Source organism: Vipera berus, assembly GCF_964194415.1.
Source record: "Vipera berus genome assembly, chromosome: 1".
Classification (NCBI taxonomy): Eukaryota; Metazoa; Chordata; class Lepidosauria; order Squamata; family Viperidae; genus Vipera; species Vipera berus.
The window spans coordinates 4240671-4260453 of record NC_138202.1 but is presented as its reverse complement, the minus strand read 5'-3'; the positions used below and the strand labels follow the sequence as shown (position 1 = coordinate 4260453).

Sequence of the window (19783 nt, the reverse complement as noted above, 5' to 3'; positions counted from 1 at the left end):
AGGGAGAGAAGGGAGGGGGAAGAAAGGGAGAGAGGAAGGGAGAAAGAGAAGATGGGAGAACGGAGGGAGGGAGGGAGGGAGAGAGGGATGGGGAGAAAGAGGAGAGGGAGGGAGAAAGAAGGGAGAGGGAAAGAGAAGGGAGGGGAGGGATGGAGAGAGCAGAAAGAAGGGAAGGAGAAAGAAGGGAAGGGGGAGGGGGAAAGAGAAGGGAAGGGGGAAGAAAGAGAGAGGGAGAGAGGGAGGAAAGCAGGAAGAGGGAGAGAAGAGGGGAGAAAAAGGAGGGAGGGAGGAAGAAAGGGGAAAGGGAGGGAGAAAGAGAAGATGGGAGAATGGAGGGAGGGATGGGGAGAAAGAGGGGAGGGAGGGAGAAAGAAGGGAAAGAGAAGGGAGGGGAGGGATGGAGAGAGCAGACAGAACGGAAGGAGAAAGAGAAGGGAAGGGGGAAGAAAGAGAGAGGGAGGGAGAAAGAAGGGAGAAAGAGGGGAGGGAGAGAGGGAGGACGAAGGGAGGGGAAGGATGGAGAGAGCAGAAAGGAGGGAGGAAGAGAAGGGAAAGGGAGAGAGGGGGAGGGGAAAGAGAAGGGAAGGGAGGGAGGGGAAGGAAGAGAGGGAGAGGGAGGGGGAAGGATGAAGGGAGGGGAGGGACGGAGAGAGGAGAAAGAGAAGGGTGGGAGGGAGAAAGAAGAGGGAAGAAGGGAGAGAGGGAGGGAGGAAGGGATGGGGAGGAAGGGGAGGGAGGAAGAGAAGGGAGAGAGGGAGGGAAGAGGGGAAGGAGGGGAGGGATGGAGAAGGGAGAGAGAAGGGAGAGAGGGAGGGGAGGGGGACGAAGGGAGGGGAGGGACGGAGAGAGGAGAAAGAGGAGAAAGAAGGGAGAGAGGGAATGAGAAAGAGAAAGGAGAGAGGGAAAAAGAGGAGGGAGGGAGGGAGGGAAAGGGGGAGGGAGGGGAGAAAGGGGAAGGGGCGTTAAGACTTGAACCCCCCCCAGCTGCTGCTGCCGCCCATCAGCCCTTTTGGAAGGGTCGGGGTTACCTGAGAAGACAGGTCGGGGGATCGTTCCTCTGCAAAAGAGACAAAAACATCAGGGTAGACGGAGGGAAGGCTGGCAAGCAGGCCTCCAATTTTTTGGGGGGGGGGTTTGACCCAGGGCCCCTGGGAAACAGCCCCCAAACAGCCAGATGACCAAACTAGGGGAAGGGGCTTAGGGAGACCCCCCCCCTCATTGCCGGGAGGTCTGTCAGGGCTCTCCAGCCACCAGGCCACTTGGGATAGGAACATACCAGGGCTTATTACAGCTTATTACGGGTGGGGGAGGGACTGGAAACCTGGTTAGTTAAGAGTCTGGTCAGTGTCACTTGCCGAGGAGAAGATGGGCGACAGACCGGGGGTTGAACTGCTATACAGGTGGTCCTCGACTTACGACTACAACCCAGCCCAAAATTTCCGTTGCTCAACGAGACGCTCGTTAAGTGAGTCATGCCCCGCTTTACGACCCGCCTTGCCGGAGTCTTTAAGCGAATCTCTGCAGTGGTTAAGTTCGTGAGGCGGTTGTTAAGTCAATCCGGCTTCCCCCATTTGAAGGTCGCAAAAGGGGGAATCGCGTGAACCCGAGGACGCCGCGACCGTCGTAAGCATGAGCCAGTCGCCCAACGGCTGGCATTTTGATCCCGGGAGCCCGGGGGCCGCCGCAACGGTCGTTCAGTCTGAAAAAACGGTCATAAGTCCCTTTTTTTCAATGCCATTGTAACTTCGGTCGTAAGTCCGGGACGGCCTGAACAATGCAGGTTCTTGTTCTCTCCCACCCTTAGAGGGCAGAGAAAGACTTGAAACTAGGCTAGTCCTCAACTCACAACCGTAACTTGAGACCAGAAGTTTAATCATAACTCGTGACGGCCATAAGTCAAGGTACCCGGAGCCGATTTTACCACCCCTTTTTTTAAATGCATGCATGAAACGAACCGTGTGGTCGTAAGCCTGAATCAGTTTTCCATAAAAGCGTCAGACAAACATCGCCTATCGCAGTTTCATCAAAATGGCCGACTGAGGAATTCTGGGAGTTGAAGTCCACAAGTCATCAAAGGGCCAAATTTGAAGACCCCTGGGGTGGAGAGTCCTGACAGTAGAAACTGCCAGCCAGTAAAATGCAGCTAGTCCCCGACTTATGACTGCTCATTTAGTGACCGTTCAAAGGTACAACGCCATTGACTTAGGAGCGTTGTTCACACAACGCCCGTGGCAGCGTCCCCACGGCCACCGTTTTCAGACACTTGGCAACTGACTCATATTCAGGACGGGTGGCAGCATCCCGAGGTCTGAGACCTGGGGGCGCAGTGGTTAGGATGCAGTATTGCAGGTGAATTCTGCAGAGTGCCGACTGCCAGCACATTGGCAGTTCGATTCTGATGGGCTCAAGGTGGACTCGGCCTTCCGTCCTTATGAGGTCGGTAAAATGAGGACCCAGATTGTTGGGGGCAAATAGTCTGGCTCTTTAAACCACTTAGAGAGGGCTGGAAAGCACTGTGAAGCGGTATATAAGTGCCTATTCTATTCTATTCTATTCTATTCTATTCTATTCTATTAATTCTATTCTATATTCTATTTTCTATTCTATTCTATTCTATTTTCTACTCTGTTCTATATTCTATTTTCTATTCTATTCTATTCTATTTTCTACTCTGTTCTATATTCTATATTCTATTTTCTATTCTATTCTATATTCTATTCTATTCTATTTTCTATTCTGTTCTATATTCTATTTTCTATTCTATTCTATATTCTATTCTATTCTATATTCTATTCTATTCTATTTTTTATTCTGTTCTATATTCTATTTTCTATTCTATTCTATATTCTATTTTCCATTCTATTCTATTCTATTTTCTACTCTGTTCTATATTCTATTTTCTATTCTATTCTATATTCTATTCTATTCTACTATCTATTCTATTATATTCTATACTATACTATTTTCTATTCTGTTCTATATTCTATTTTTCTATTCTATTCTATATTCCATTTTCTATTCTGTTCTATATTCTATTTTCTACTCTATTCTATTTTCTATTTTCTATTTTCTATTTCTATTTTCTATTCTATTTCTATTCTATTCTATTCTATTCTATTCTATTCTATTCTATTCCATTCCATATTCCAATTCCAATTCCAATTCCAATTCCAATTCTATTCTTTTGGATTCATTTCTAATACTATTCTTTCTATCCCATTCTACTCTAGAGTCATGGTGACGCAGTCATTAAAATACAGTATTGCATGGTGACTCTGCCCACTGCCAGCAGTTCGATCCTAACCAGCTTGAGGTTGACTCAGCCTTCCATCCTTCCAAGGTCGGTAAAAGGAGGACCCAGATTGTTAGGGAGCAATAGGCTGACTCTGTAAATCGCTTAGAGAGGCCTGTAAAAGCACTATGAAGCAGTGTATAATTGCTGTTGCTAACTTATCATCTATCTATCATCTATCTCTCTGTCTACTTATCTCTTGTCTTCTGTCTATCTACAATATCTATCTGTCACTGTCTAGAGGCCAAACCTGACTCGGCTCCATCGCTGCCTACGCCTGCTTTTGCTCACAGCTTTGCCAAACACTGGCGGGAGGAGGCAGGTGAATTCCTAACGGCGGGGGGGGGTGTGAGGTGGGAAGGCTATGGAATGCAAGTGAACCGTCAGTTGTCGGGGAGACGTTATCTACCAAGGCCGAGTGAGGAAGGATGTTTTGATCGGAGCAGCAGACCGTTTTTCCCAAAGCAATAGAAATTCCTGGCTTCTTGCAGATGTTTCACGACACCCCACCCCCCCAGTGCGCCAATGATGTTACCTAGCTGGGTAACATGACGTCTGCAAGAAAACAGTCAAGCTCAGAGAGCAGTAAGGAGCTTGGATGTGAAAAAGGCCCTTCAAGCCTTTCCGGCCCAGGCTGAGAATTATAGTTGGGGTTTTTATTTTTTTCAGGGATTTGATTTAATCTTTTAAAATTGTTTTTAACTTTTGTATCGATTTTTGTTTTAAATACCCTGTAAACCGCCCTGAGTCCTTCGGGAAAGGGCGGTATATAAATCCAATAAAATAAATAAAATAAATAAAATAAAGTGGTCAACACAAGGGGACAAAAGCCCACCTGCCATCCAGCTGAAGGACATTGTGAGTCTCTTCCTGGCCAATCCAGACTGAAGGAACCCCCGTCCCAATTCCTCCGAGGAAGGCCAGTAAACCCTCTTCCTTCAACGGGACTAGCCAGCATCAGGGAAGCAGAACTGGGGAGGGGGGAGGGGAGGGGGTCTTACCGCTGGCCCAAGAGTGGCGCTGGGCTGCCTCTTGGAGATAATGTTGAATGAGGGCATTGTCCAAGGCGGCTCCGTAGTGTGCGGCATCGCGGCCCGTGGCATCGATGAGGCCGACCCGTGCGCCCCCGTGGATAAGCGCCTCGACGGTCTCCACACTGCCATTCTCACAAGCCACCATCAGGGCTGTTCTGAAGCAAAGAGAGGCACCGTCACTCCGAGGAGACGGTCCCAAGGTTAATATGAGGGAAGTCACTCTCGAAACGCCACCAAGTGTCAGTTAATTGGGACCCTGATGGCCTACCAAGATGGAATGTTAAAAAAAATAACCAGGGCAGGTATGAACGAAAAATGATTGACAAAGGTCAGAGCGCTCTTTTTATTCAATTGACGTAATAAGAATGGCATGGGTTTGAACGTGAGACCGTCAATACTAAGGGGAACAGAGAGGAAATGTTTCACGTGGTAGTTTGAGACTTGTCCTAACGATGCTCGCAGGTTATTGAATGATCGTCTAAGCCAGCTGCCACGTTGCTTTTTTAAATATTTAAATGTCAAATTAGAAAATCGATAAAACTTTTAAGCTTGGTGCATTTTTTTTTTTATTTTTTTTTTTAATTCCATTTATATCCCGCCCTTCTCCGAAGACTCAGGGCGGCTTACAAGCTTAGCAGTAGCCTTCATTCTATGTATATGCCTGCTTATTAGGGCTTTCACACACACACCCCAAGCGGCATTAGTACAAAGTCAGCTTAATTGCCCCCAACAATCTGGGTCCTCATTTTACCTACCTGGGAAGGATGGAAGGCTGAGTCAACCTTGAGCCTGGTGGGACTCGAACCTGCACTAATTGCAGGCAGCTGGTGTTACTTAAGGAGGCCTTAGCCCACTGCTCCACCAAGGTTCTCTGTTAGCATGGGGTCCTTGAATACTTTGAAAACTTTTTGAGACTGTCCAGTTTGTTATCGAGTTTGGTAATGAAATGTCTGCAAGAAAACCACCAAGCTCAGAGAGCACCAAGGACCTCACAGCCTTCTTCCTCCTCCTCCTCCTCCTCCTCCTCCTCTTCTCTCCTCTCTACAATCCCCACTCCCTTCTATCACTGATAATGTTACCTAGTTGGGTCATGAAATGTCTGCAAGAAAACCACCAGGCTCAGAGAGCACCAAGGACCCCCATCCTCCTCCTCATCCTCCTCCGCCTCCTCCATTCTGCAAGTGTTCTGTACCAGCCTGCTACCGGCCCTGCAGCAAAAGCAGGGACGACCCCTTTACAAACGGCAAGAGGCTGGAATAAAGCCTGCCAAATTTATTCACATAAAACAAGAGCAAGACAAGACACCAACCATAAAACACGAGCTAAGAAGCAGGAACAATCCAAGCGGTTGCCTTCAGCAAACCAGCCCTCCCACACATTCCCCTTATATAGAGTTCAGGGCGTGGATTCTCTGTGCCTCCTTCCGAGGAGCCCCATTGCCTTCCTCTGTTTACTCCTACTTGACTGCCTCCTGCGTCGGGCGTCCTTGAACAGGGCCAGCTGTGGGTCATCTTCATCCACGCTGTCAGGCTCACACAGCTGGGTCTCCACCAGGTGGGAGGGGCCTGGCTGGGGGCTCTGCGGAGCCTCAAAGCCATCATCAGCAAGCTCTTCAACACCCCCGTCCTCCTCCTCCTCTGAGTCATCCGACCCAACTGCCGAACCCACAGGCTGACCCTGAATCACAACAGCAAGCTCCACTCCTATTTAGCACTGACAATGTTACCTAGTTTGTTAATGAAACGTCTTCCCAGAAAACCACCATCCGGTTATTGTGTGAGCTGTATAGAATCTCACAGCTGCGATGGATGTAAACACAATACTGTCAATAAGTACAGGTAGTCCTCAACTTTCGACCGTTCCTTTGGTGACCGCTCGGAGTTACGACAGCACTGAAAAAAAGTGACCTAGGACCGTTTTCCGCGCTTACGACCGTCGTTGCAGCATCCGCGTGGTCACGCGGTCGAAACTCAGACATTCGGTGACTGTGTTTGCTGGCGGGAAGGTCGCAACATGGGATCACATGACTCCCGGGGACACGGCCACCGTTGTAATTACGAGCCGGTTGCCCAGCGTCCGAGTTATGATCCCGTGACCGTGGGGGGACGCTGCAACAACGGTCGTTAAGTGTGAATAACGGTCCTAAGTTGCTTTTTTCACTGGCGTTGTAACTCCGAACGGCGACTAAATGAACTGTTTTAAGCCTGAGCAAGGGGTTGGACTAGATGACCTCCAAGGTACCTTCCAACATCATCATCATCATCATCATCAATTATTGTTATTGTTATTGTTATTGTTGTTATTGTTATTGTTATTGTTATTGTTATTGTTATTGTTATTATATCATTGCAAAGTCAGCCAGATGTTCAGACTGGATCTGGCATTTTTGTCTACCTATCGACTCCTTACCAAGCACCCAGGATAGGCAGGTGTGGATGTTTGAAGGTATTACAGATCTCGTCGCAGGATGGAAGCAGTTCCTAGTAAGGCCGCCTTTTGCAATTGACTAATGGCGGATTTGTCAATGTCGATGATGGGGTTCAAGTGGTGCTCCAGTTGTTTTGGGATGGCACTCAAGGCACCTATTACTACTATAGGTACTACCCTTGCTTGCCTTTACCACAGTCTTCCTATTTCTATTTGTAGGTCTTTGTATTTGGTGATCTTCTCCAGTTCTTTTTTGTCTATTCTGCTGTCTCTATTATTATTATTATTATTATTATTATTATTATTATTATTATTATTATTATTATTATTATTATTATTATTATTATTGTAATGAGGTCGGAGCCTCGTGTCACGTGGAACAAGAGAGACAAACTCCTGGCCGGCCGCCGGTTTCCTCACCGGCCTCTCTGGTCTCTGGCGTTAACAGCTGCTCCGCGGTGTAGTAAGTAGTGGCAGAGCTCCGAGTGGTTCATCCTGGCTGCCAGCATGAGAGGGGTGACTCCGTCCTGCCAGGAGAAAGCGGGGAGCACAATGCCCGGTCAGTTAAAAACATCCGTGCCTCCGTTGTAGCAAGTTCATCACCACTTTCCTTCCTTCCTTTGAAGGCTTAGGGTTATCGAAGGCAGGACAGGAGGAGGAAGAGAAGGGGGAGGAAAGAGAAGAGGAAAGAAGGAGAAAAGGAAAAGGGAGGAGGGGAAGGAGGAAATGGAAGACGAGGAGGAGGAAAAGGAGAGGGGGAAAAAGACAAGAGAAGGAAAGAAGGAGAGGAAAGTAAAGGACGAGAGAAAACAGGAGGGTGTGGAGGAGGCGGGGAAGAGAAGGAGAAGGAGAAGAGGAAAGAAGGAGGAGAAGAGGAAATGGGAGGAAGGAGAAGAAAAGGAGAAGAGGAAACGGGAGGAAGGAGAAGGAAAGGAGAAGAGGAAAGGAGGAGGAGAAGAGGAAACGGGAGGAAGGAGAAGGAAAGGAGAAGAGGAAAGGAGGAGGAGAAGAGGAAACGGGAGGAAGTGAAGGAGGAGAAGGAGGAGGAAATGGAAGATGAGGAGGAGGAAAAGGAGAGGGAAAAAAGACAGAAGAAGAGAAGGAGAGGAAAGTAAAGGACGAGAGAAAACAGGAGGGTGTGGAGGAGTAGGAGGAGAGAAAGAGAAGGATAAGAGGAAAGAAAAAAGAGGAAAGGAGGAGGAGAAAAGAAGAAGAGGGATGAGAAGGAGAAGGAGAAAAGGAAATGGGAGGAAGTGAAGGAGGAGGAAGAGGAGGAAATGGGAGGAAAAGGAGAGAGAAAAAGAGAGAAGGAGAGAAGGAGAGGAAAGTATCTGGAGGAGGAGAGAAAGAGAAGAAGAGGAAAGGAGAAGAGGGAGCAGGAGGAGAAGAGGAAAAGAGAAGAAAAGGAGAAGGAGAAAAGGAAATGGGAGGAGGTGAAGGAGGAGAAGGAGGAGAAATAGAAGACGAGGAGGAGGAAAAGGAGAGAGAAAAAGAGAGAAGGAGAGAAGGAGAGGAAAGTAAAAGATGAGAGAAAACAGGAGGATACGGAGGAAGGGGGGAAGAGAAGGAGATGTGGAAAGAGAAGACGGAGAAGAGGAAACAGGAGGAAGGAGAAGAAGGCCAAAAAGGGGAAGAGGAAAGAGAAGGAGAAAAGGAAACAGGAGGAGGAGGAGGAAATGGAAGAGGAGGAGAGAAAAAAGACAAGGAGAAGAAGAGAAGGAGGAGAGGAAAGTAAGGGATAAGAGAAAAGAGGAAGGTCTAGAGAGAGGGAGAAGGGAGAAGAGTGATGCAGAGGAGAAGGTGGAAGGAGAAGGGAGAAGAAGAGGAAACAGGAGGAGGACAGGAGGAGAGGAGGAGGGAAGAGAGAAAGAAAGAAAAGAAGAAGAATGAGGAAGGAGAGGAAAAGGAAAGGATGAGAGAAAGCCGGAGGGGAAGGAGAAGGAGAAGGAAAAAAGGAAACAGGAGGAGGGGAAGGAGGAGGAGGAAGCGGAAGAGGAGGAGAGAAAAGAGAAGAAAGACAAGGGGGACGAGGAGAAGGAGAAGAAAGGAAAAGAGAAGAGAAAACAGGAGGGTAAAGAGAAGGAGGAGGAGGAGAAGGAGGAAATGTATATATCACTGTCACTACTGTGACCACTGCCTGTGGATGGCCTTGGGTTAGGCTGAAACAGGAAATAAGATTTGTCCCGTGTTTGGGGCCTAGCAAGGTAATCTAAATACTCAACAAACATTTAACATATATATATATGTGTATGCATGTATGTATGTGTGTATGTGTATGTGTATGTGTATGTATATGTATATGTATATGTATATGTATATGTATATGTATATGTATATGTATATGTATATGTATATGTATATGTATATGTATATGTATATGTATATGTATAGATCCTGAAGCTAAAACTCAAATACTTTGGCCACCTAATGAGAAGGAAGGACTCACTGGAGAAGAGCCTCATGCTGGGAAAGGTTGAGGGCAAGAGAAGAAGGGGACGACAGAGAATGAGGTGGCTGGATGGAGTCACTGAAGCAGGAGGCGTGAGCTTAAATGGACTCCAGAAGATGGCAGAGGACAGGAAGGCCTGGAGGAACGTCGTCCATGGGGTCGCGATGGGTCGGACACGACTTCGCAACTAACAACAACAACAAATGTATATGTATATGTATATGTATATGTATATGTATATGTATATGTATATGTATATGTATATGTATATGTATATGCAGTGCTTTTTTTGTAAAAGAAAAAGGTGCCGGAACTCACACACGTCATACAACCTGCCTTGCCTACCCTACAAGGTTCCATCCAAAAAAGGTGCCGGAACTCCGTTCTGAGCGTTCTATGAGAAAAAAAGCCCTGTGTATATGTATATGTATATGTATATGTATATGTATATGTATATGTATATGTATATGTACAGTATATGTATATGTAAAGGTTCCCCCGCACGTGCGTGCTAGTCGTTTCCGACTCTAGGGGCCAGTGCTCATCTCCGTTTCAAAGCCGAAGAGCCAGCGCTTGTCCGAGGACGTCTCCGTGGTCATGTGGCCGGCATGACTAGACACCAAAGGCACACGGAGCGCTGTTACCTTCCCACCGTAGTGGTCCCTATTTTTCTACTTGCATTTTTACGTGCTTTCGAACTGCTAGGTTGGCAGAAGCTGGGACGAGTAACAGGCACTCACTCTGTTACACGGCACTCGGGATTCGACCCGCCAAACTGCCGACCTTCAGTTCGACAAGCTCAGCGTCCTAACCCACTGAGCCACCGCGTCCCGTATATGTATATGTATATGTATATGTATATGTATATGTATATGTATATGTATATGTATATGTATATGTACAGGGAGTGCAGAATTATTAGGCAAGTTGTATTTTTGAGGATTAATTTTATTATTGAACAACAACCATGTTCTCAATGAACCCAAAAAACTCATTAATATCAAAGCTGAATATTTTTGGAAGTAGTTTTTAGTTTGTTGTTAGTTATAGCTATTTTAGGGGGATATCTGTGTGTGCAGGTGACTATTACTGTGCATAATTATTAGGCAACTTAACAAAAAACAAATATATACCCATTTCAATTATTTATTTTTACCAGTGAAACCAATATAACATCTCAACATTCACAAATATACATTTCTGACATTCAAAAACATAACAAAAACAAATCAGTGACCAATATAGCCACCTTTCTTTGCAAGGACACTCAAAAGCCTGCCATCCATGGATTCTGTCAGTGTTTTGATCTGTTCACCATCAACATTGCGTGCAGCAGCAACCACAGCCTCCCAGACACTGTTCAGAGAGGTGTACTGTTTTCCCTCCTTGTAAATCTCACATTTGATGATGGACCACAGGTTCTCAATGGGGTTCAGATCAGGTGAACAAGGAGGCCATGTCATTAGATTTTCTTCTTTTATACCCTTTCTTGCCAGCCACGCTGTGGAGTACTTGGACGCGTGTGATGGAGCATTGTCCTGCATGAAAATCATGTTTTTCTTGAAGGATGCAGACTTCTTCCTGTACCACTGCTTGAAGAAGGTGTCTTCCAGAAACTGGCAGTAGGACTGGGAGTTGAGCTTGACTCCATCCTCAACCCGAAAAGGCCCCACAAGCTCATCTTTGATGATACCAGCCCAAACCAGTACTCCACCTCCACCTTGCTGGCGTCTGAGTCGGACTGGAGCTCTCTGCCCTTTACCAATCCAGCCACGGGCCCATCCATCTGGCCCATCAAGACTCACTCTCATTTCATCAGTCCATAAAACCTTAGAAAAATCAGTCTTGAGATATTTCTTGGCCCAGTCTTGACGTTTCAGCTTGTGTGTCTTGTTCAGTGGTGGTCGTCTTTCAGCCTTTCTTACCTTGGCCATGTCTCTGAGTATTGCACACCTTGTGCTTTTGGGCACTCCAGTGATGTTGCAGCTCTGAAATATGGCCAAACTGGTGGCAAGTGGCATCTTGGCAGCTGCACGCTTGACTTTTCTCAGTTCATGGGCAGTTATTTTGCGCCTTGGTTTCTCCACACGCTTCTTGCGACCCTGTTGACTATTTTGAATGAAACGCTTGATTGTTCGATGATCACGCTTCAGAAGCTTTGCAATTTTAAGAGTGCTGCATCCCTCTGCAAGATATCTCACTATTTTTGACTTTTCTGAGCCTGTCAAGTCCTTCTTTTGACCCATTTTGCCAAAGGAAAGGAAGTTGCCTAATAATTATGCACACCTGATACAGGGTGTTGATGTCATTAGACCACACCCCTTCTCATTACAGAGATGCACATCACCTAATATGCTTAATTGGTAGTAGGCTTTCGAGCCTATACAGCTTGGAGTAAGACAACATGCATAAAGAGGATGATGTGGTCAAAATACTCATTTGCCTAATAATTCTGCACTCCCTGTATATGTATATGTATATATGTATATAGATATGTATACAGATATAGATATAGATAGATATAGATATATATAGATATAGATATAGATATATAGATATATACCGTAGATATATAGATATTGCAAATTACACACCCTTTGGATAGCCTTTCAGAGGCCAATCAGGATCACAGCCTGGTTGCAGGCCTGGTGAGTTACTCAGGCCTTCCGTCTGGTTGGGAGAACAAAAGAAGCAAAAACGAAGTGACCCCAGAAAGGGCTCAGCCTGAGCTGAAGCATGGAGGCCGAGCAGACTCTTACCTGGTCCTTGGGGTTCAAGGAAGCCTTGAAGTCACAAAGAATTTCCAAACAAGAGATAGACCCATGGATGGCTGGAAATATATATATATATATATATATATATATATATTTAAAAAGAGGGTAAAAGAGACACTTTCTTAATGGGTTAGGGCAGGGGCAGGCAACCTTGGCTCTTTTATGACTGGTGGACTTCAACTCCCAGAATTCCTGAGCCAGCATGACTCAGCTTGGAAACCTCTCCCTTTCCCCTCAGCGTGGCTGGCTCAGGAATTCTGGGAGTTGAAGTCCACGAGTCATAAAGCGGCCTAGGCCTTGGGTAGGCAACCTTGGCCCTTTTATGACTCCTGGAGTTCAACTCCCAGAATTCCTGAGCCAGCGTGGCTCAGCTTGGAAACCTCTCCCTTTCCCCTCAGCATGGCTGGCTCAGGAATTCTGGGAGTTGAAGTCCACAAGTCATCAAAAAGCCGAGGTTGCCTACCCATGGTCTAGTAAGATTTGTGGACTTCAACTTCCAGAATTCCTGAGCCAGCCTTGGCATCTCTATGACTCATGAACTTCAACTCCCACAATTCCTGAGCCAGGCTGGCTCAGCTTGAAAACCTCTCCCTTTCCCCTCAGCGTGGCTGGCTCCGGAATTCTGGGAGTTGAAGTCCACAAGTCATAAAAGAGCCAAGGTGGCCTACCCTGTTAGGCACTTCCACTGCAAGACAAACCAAATGAGAACCCATCCAGCGTCACTGACAATTCTTTCAGATTCTTTGGTAAGTTTTGCCTGCAATTTACAACTTCAGGCATCCCTCCCTGTTCTCATGAGTACGGACGGTCCTCAACTTACGACCACAACGGAGCCCAAATTTTATGCGGCTCGGTGAGACATTCGTTAAGCGCATTTCGTCCCACATTACGACCTTCCTTGCCAAAGTCATTAAGTGAATGACTGCAGTTATTCTGTTCGTTAAGCCGGTTGTTAAATGAATCTGGCTTCCCTCCACCCCCCCCCCCTTGACTTTGCTTGTCGGAAGGTCGCGAAAGGGGATCACGTGATACGTCCCCCCCCGGGACTCTGCAACGGTCGTAAATATGAGTCAGTTGCCAAGCGTCCGAATTTTGATCACGTGATCGTGGGGATGCCGCAACATATTGCTAAGCACATTGGTTTGTGCTTAAATTGTAAGCCGCCCTGAGTCTTTGGAGAAGGGCGGGATATAAATGGGATTAAAAAAAAAAAGTTGTAAGTCTGAAAAACAGTCGTAGGTCACTTTTTTTTCAGTGCCGCTGTAACTGTGAACCGTCACTAAATGAACTGTTGTAAGTCGAGGACTACCTGTGCTGAGGGTTTTAAACTTCAAGGGGAAGGATGAGACTTCCAGGCCTAAACAATTCCAAGTGACAGCAGCTTAACTATGAGCCAGCCGTGTGCTGCAGCTGCCAAAAAAGCCAACACAGTGCTAGGCTGCATTAACGGAGGGATAGAATCAAGATCACGTGAAGTACTAATACCACTTTACAATACTTTGGTAAGGCCACACTTGGAATACGGCATCCAGTTTTGGTCACCACAATGTAAAAAAAAAGTTGAGACTCTAGAAAGAGTGCAGAGAAGAGCAACAAAGATGATCAGGGGACTGGAGGCTAAAACATACAAGGAACGGTTGCTGGAATTGGGTCTGTCTGGTTTAATAAAAAGAAGGACGAGGGGTGACATGATAGCAGCCTTCCAGTATCTCAGGGGCTGCCCCAAAGAAGAGGCAGTCAAGCTCTTCTCGAAAGCGCCTGAAAGCAGGACAAGAAGCAACAGATGGAAACTAGTCAAGGAGAGAAGCAACCTGGAACTAAGGAGAAACTTCCTGACAGTTAGAACAATTAACCAGTGGAACGACTTGCCTCCAGAAGCTGTGAATGCTCCAACACTGGAAATTTTTAAGAAAAGACTGGACAGCCATTTGTCCGAAATGGTATAGGGTTTCCTGCCTGAGCAGGGGGTTGGACTAGATGACCTCCAAGGTCCCTTCCAACTACTACTACTTCTTCTTCTTCTTCTTCTTCTTCTTCTTATTATTATTATTATTATTATTATTATTATTATTATTATTATTATTATTATTATTATTATTATTATCATTAATTATTATTATATTATTATTATTATTATTATTATTATTATTATTATTATTATTATTATTATTATTATTATTATTATTATTATTCAGAACTGAGCAGATCTGTTGGCGAGGCCCCGTCTAAACACAGATAGACCTCTACTTGCCGCCATTCATTTAGTGACCATTCGGAAATACAACCGCAGTGAAAAAAGCGACTTCATACAATCAGTCCTCGCACATACAACCACTGCAGTTTTTAAGAAGAGACTGGACGGCCATCTGTCTTGGAAATTGTATAGTTTTTCCTGCCTGAGCAGAGGGTTGGACTAGATGACCTCCAAGGTCCCTTCCAACTCTTGTTATTCTATTCTAGACGTTCGAATAGTGTGTCCAGTGTGGGTCACCACGATGCAAAAAAAGATGTTGAGGCTCGAGAAGGAGGGAGGAGAACTTACCTGCATGGTGCAAAGCAGTCCTTCCCTGGCTATCGGCTACATCAACGGGGCAGGAAGACTTAGGAGGCGAGAGAGAAAAACGTAGCGTCAAAAATTCAATGAAAGTTGGACTCTGAGGTTTATATATTTGGGAGTAACCCTGATCAGAATAAGAGAAGTTTGCAAAGATGAGCAGTTGCCTTATCTCAGTGTTATCTCTTCCTCCCAATCCAGGAAATTAAGTCAGATTTCACCATCTTTTTTCTCCTATCTTCTCCGTGGCCTTCTGGGATTGCTCTAAGTCTTAAACAAAGTCATCTTTTTCTCAGCTCTCCCCAAATCACTTTCCATCCCTTTATCTATAACTTGTGCCTTGCTTTCCGAAACCTCCACTTCATCCATTCCACCAAAGATTCTTCGATCTTCTTAAACTTAAAACTTAAACTAAGGAGAAACTTCCTAACAGTGAGGAGAATTAACCAGTGGAACAGCTTGCCTCCAGAAATTGTGGGTGCTCCATTACAGAAGATTTTTAAGAAGAGACTGGACAGTCACCTGTCTGAGGCGGTATAGGTTGAGCAGGGGGCTGGACTAGAAGACCTCCAAGGTCCCTTCCAACTTCTATTCTATTCTATTCTATTCTATTCTATTCTATTCTATTCTATTCTATTCTATTCTATTCCTTGTTCTGTTCTATTCCTTGTTCTGTTCTGTTCTATTCCTTCTTCTGTTCTGTTCTATTCCTTATTCTGTTCTATTCTATTCTAATTTCTATTCTGTTCTGCTCTGTTCTAGTCTGTCCTGTCCTATTCTATTCTGTTCTGTTCTGTTCTGTTCTATTCTTCTTTTACATCCTTTTTTTTAATTCCTGCCAATCCTTCTTCCACTTTTTTAAAGCAGCAAAACTATTGGCAACCGATTACAATCCTCTTCTTGCCAATTTCTTCAAAACATTTTCTGCAATAAATCTCCATGGACATGTTGTAAATACATCCTAGGCCAGGGGTAGGCAACCTTGGCCCTTTTATGACTCATGGACTTCAACTCCCAGAATTCCTGAGCCAGCCGTGCTGAGGGGAAAGGGAGAGGTTTCCATGCTGAGCCATGCTGGCTGAGGAATTCTGGGAGTAGTCCATGAGTCATAAAAGGGCCACGTTTGAAGACCCCTGCTCTAAAAGTACAAACGAGTAATTCCACCGGATGTAGAGTTGGTTTATAGCTTGTATATAAGTCATAGGTTATCACAGTGATAACAGCCAATTTTGTCTTAAATTGTGAACCCGGAAAAGCAATTTCTAACTGGAAAGAAGGCATTTCAAGTTTTAAATATTTCAAATTCAAAACATTTTGCCTGCATCTAATACTCAGCAGCTTTCTGGGTAACAATGCAAGTAGTCCTTGACTTACAACCATTTGCTTACTGACTATCTTGAAGTTAAAACGACACTGCAGAAGTGACTTGTCACCACATTTTCACATTTAATGAGCATTGCAGCATCCCCACAATCACTTTTTCACAATGTGGGTGCTTTGCAACGGACTCCTAATTATGACAGTCGCAGTATCCCAGGGTCACGTGATCCCCTTTTACAACTTTCTGACAAGCAAAGCCAATGGGGAAAGCCAGATTCACTTTAACAACCTTGTTACTAACTTAACGGCTGCAGTGATTCACTTAACAACTCTGGCAAGGAAGATCGCAGAATGGGGCAAAACTCACTGAACAACTGTCTTGCTTAGCAGTAGAAATGCTGAGCTCAGTTGCAGCCATAAGTCAAGGACTACCTATACAGAAGTGTTCTGTCACGGTCTTCTTCCAATATGGTTTGTTTCACTTCCTAGTTTAGCCTAAAGGCCTAACTTTTCCTGGTCGTCTCCCATTCATGTACCAAACAGTTCCTAGACTATTTATCTTCAAGATTAGCCAGACTTGGCTGAGAGCTGCTATCTAGTTGAGCTAGCCCAGGGGTAGGCAGCCTTGGCTCTTTTATGACTGGTGGACTTCAACTCCCAGAATTCCTCAGCCAGCATGGCTCAGCTTGGAAACCTCTCCCTTTCCCCTCAGCATGGCTGGCTCAGGAATTCTGGGAGTTGAAGTCCACCAGTCATAAAAGAGCCAAGGTTTCCTACCCCTGGCCTAGGAGGTCCATTGTAATTGTAACAGTTGCTACGTGACCGGTCATAATTCGAGCACTATCTATAAACCCAACACCAGGATGTTTTTAGTTAAACCAAGAATACAGGTAGTCCTCAACGTATGACCACGACTGAGCCCCAAATTTCCGTTGCTAAGCCAAACAGTTGTTAAGTGAATTTTGCCCCATCAAACAACCTTTCTTGCCACCGTTGTTAAATGGATCACTGCACCTGTTAAAGTGAAGTTAAGGGAATCTCGCTTTCCCGTTGGCTTGTCAGGTCACAAAACAAACACACACACACACGGAACACTGCAACTGTCACAAATATGAGTCAGCTGTCAGGTGTCCGAATTCTGACCACGTGACTGTGGAGTTGCTGCAATGGTCATGAGAAACGGTCATAAATCACATTTTTTTCAGTGCCGTTGTGACTTCAAATGGTCACTAAGTGAATTGTTGTGAGTCGAGGACTACTTGTATAGGTAATTCTCAGCTAGGGAATTCTGGGAGTTGAGGTCCACAAGTCTTAAAGTGATCTAACCTATCAATAACAAGGAGCTTCCAAAGCCCCAGGGAGAAGTCAAGAGAAACTCAAAATGGCAGCCACGCAACTGGAGCCACGCCCCTTCTGATACATGCCACGCCCTCTGAAGACCCCCGGCGCCATCTTTGGAGCCTTTGAGCATCCATCTCTTACCTGCAACAGCTTGCTGACACACTGGGGATGGCCGTGTTTTGCCGAGAGATGCAATGCGGTGTGACCTACGGTGGAGAAGATCAGAACAGGAAAAACATTAGAATAGAATGGAATGGAATGGAATGGAATGGAATGGAATGGAAAATGGAATGGAAAATAGAATAGAATAGAATAGAATAGAATAGAATAGAATAGAATAGAATAGAATAGAATAGAATAGAATAGAATAGAATAGAATAGAATAGAATAGAATAGAATAGAATAGAAAATATGGAATGGAATGGAATGGAATAGGAAATGGAATATAAAATGGAATATAAAATGGAATATAGAAGAATAGAATAGAATAGAATAAGGAATGGAAGAATAGAATAGAATAGAATAGAATAGAATAGAATAGAATAGAATAGAATAGAATAGAATAGAATAGAATAGAATAGAATAGAATAGAATAGAATAGAATAGAATAGAATAGAATAGAATAGAATTCTTTTATTGGCCAAGTGTGGTTGGACACACAAGGAATTTGTCTCCGGTTCAGAAGCTCTCACTGTACATACAAGTAATGGAAGAATAGAATAGAATAGAATAGAATAGAATAGAATAGAATAGAATAGAATAGAATAGAATAGAATAGAATAGAATAGAATAGAATAGAATAGAATAGAATAGAATAGAATAGAATATGGAACAGAACAGAATATGGAATGGAATGGAAAACGGAATAGAATAGAATAAGAACAGGAACAGAAGAGAACAGAAAGCAGAGTTGGAAGAGGCCTTGCAGGTCATCTCACCGGAACCGTCGGTGGTCAGAGCATCCGCCCCGTGGGCCAGCATCACCTCCAAGCAGCCCACGTTTCCCTTCGTGGCACACAGGTGAAACCTGCAAGAGGAAAATGAATTCCTGGGAACCGGCAATAGCCAGGGGGGAATCCCATGAGGGCAGTCCTCGACGTACGACCACAAGGGAGCCCAACATCCCTGCTGCTAAGCGTGACATTTGTTAAGCGCCTTTTGTCCCATTTTAACGGACTTTCTGGCCACCGTTGTTAAGTGAATCGCTGCGGTTGTGAAGTGAGTCACACAGCTGTGAAGTGAAACTGCCTCCCCCACCCCATTGGCTTCGCTTGTCAGGAGGTCGCAAAAGGGCATCGCGTGACACACACACACACACACACACCCTCCGGGGACGCCGCGACCGTCATAAATATGAAGCAGTTGCCAAGCGTCAGAATTCTGAACAGCGGGGCGCTGTGACGGTCGCAGGCGCAAAAAGCCACTTTTCTCGTTGTTGTGACTTTGAGCGGTCGCTACACAAATGGTTGTTACGCCGGGGACTCTTTGTACGCCCAGGGGCCTGCAGGAGAAAGCAGGGACGGGCAACCTCGGAGGTGTAACCCCTGTCTAGAGTCCGTGACTCCGTGGGAAAGTCTGGGCGGGGCCCAGCTGATGGAGAGCCGCAGGTGAGCAGCGACTGCCCCCTCTCTGCAGCCAGGTGAACCCTTCTCAGACCCCCAAAGGGGGAGGAGGAAGCGCCATTCATCCAGGCTTAGCCCCCCCCTGGCTTCAGCGGGGAGCGGGCCTCGGCTGACCCTCTGCAGGCCCACGAACTAAGCAGGACTATTATTTGGATGGGAGACCACCAGGAGGCTAGAGTAGGAAGTCGGAAAGGGCTGAGGGGTGGGGGAGAGAGGGAGAGGGGAAAGGAGAAAGGAAAGGAAAGGAAAGGAAAGGAAAGGAAAGGAAAGGAAAGGAAAGGAAAGGAAAGGAAAGGAAAGGAAAGGAAAGGAAAGGAAAGGAAAGGAAAGGAAAGGAAAGGAAAGGAAAGGAAAGGAAAGGAAAGGAAAGGAAAGGAAAGGAAAGGAAAGGAAAGGAAAGGAATGGAAAGAAGGAAAGGAAAGGAAAGGAAGAAGGGAGAGGATTATGGAAATTAAAGGAGAAAAGAAAAAAGGAGGAAAGAAGGAAGGAAGGAAGGAAGGAAGGAAGGAAGGAAGGAAGGAAGGAAGGAAGGAAGAGCAAATAGATGAGGAAGGGAAGGGGAAGGGAAGAAGTTGAGGGAAGGACAGATGGAGGAAGGAAAAAAAGTGACGAATGCAAAACTGAAAAAGAGGGAAGGAAAGGATGTGAAAAGGGAAGGGAAGGTCCGGGAAAGGGAAGGGGGAGGGGAAACAGAAGGAAATAGATGGGGGAGGGGAAGGAAGGGAAGGGAAAGAAAAGGAATGGGGAAGGGAGGGGAAAGAAGAGGCGGGGAGGGGAGGGGAGGAAAGGCTTACGCTGATTTCCCCTCCATGTCCAGTTTGGTGGGGACCAAGCTTTTCCGGAGCAGGAGAGAGGAGACTCGCTCCGCATCGTTCAGCTCCACCGCCTGCAACAGCTTCTCGTCGTTCTTGTTCCAGTCTTGGCTCTGAAATCCAACAGGACCAGTTGGGGCACAGGCAAGGAATGACT

At 45.7% G+C, this 19783-nt stretch overlaps 1 protein-coding gene across 1 annotated transcript in view; it reads right to left on the bottom strand.

Moving 5' to 3' along the window:
• ANKRD24 (ankyrin repeat domain 24) overlaps window positions 1-19783 on the bottom strand; it is a gene marked incomplete at both ends in the record, with an annotated part of 49214 nt that overhangs the window by 23104 nt on the left and 6327 nt on the right. Inside the window, 8 exons of the mRNA XM_081314913.1 lie at window positions 1029-1057; window positions 4294-4481; window positions 7174-7280; window positions 11962-12032; window positions 14519-14576; window positions 17333-17397; window positions 18130-18218; window positions 19609-19739. Coding sequence (XP_081171039.1) covers window positions 1029-1057; window positions 4294-4481; window positions 7174-7280; window positions 11962-12032; window positions 14519-14576; window positions 17333-17397; window positions 18130-18218; window positions 19609-19739 — 738 coding nt within the window. The remainder of the gene's footprint in view (window positions 1-1028; window positions 1058-4293; window positions 4482-7173; window positions 7281-11961; window positions 12033-14518; window positions 14577-17332; window positions 17398-18129; window positions 18219-19608; window positions 19740-19783) is intronic.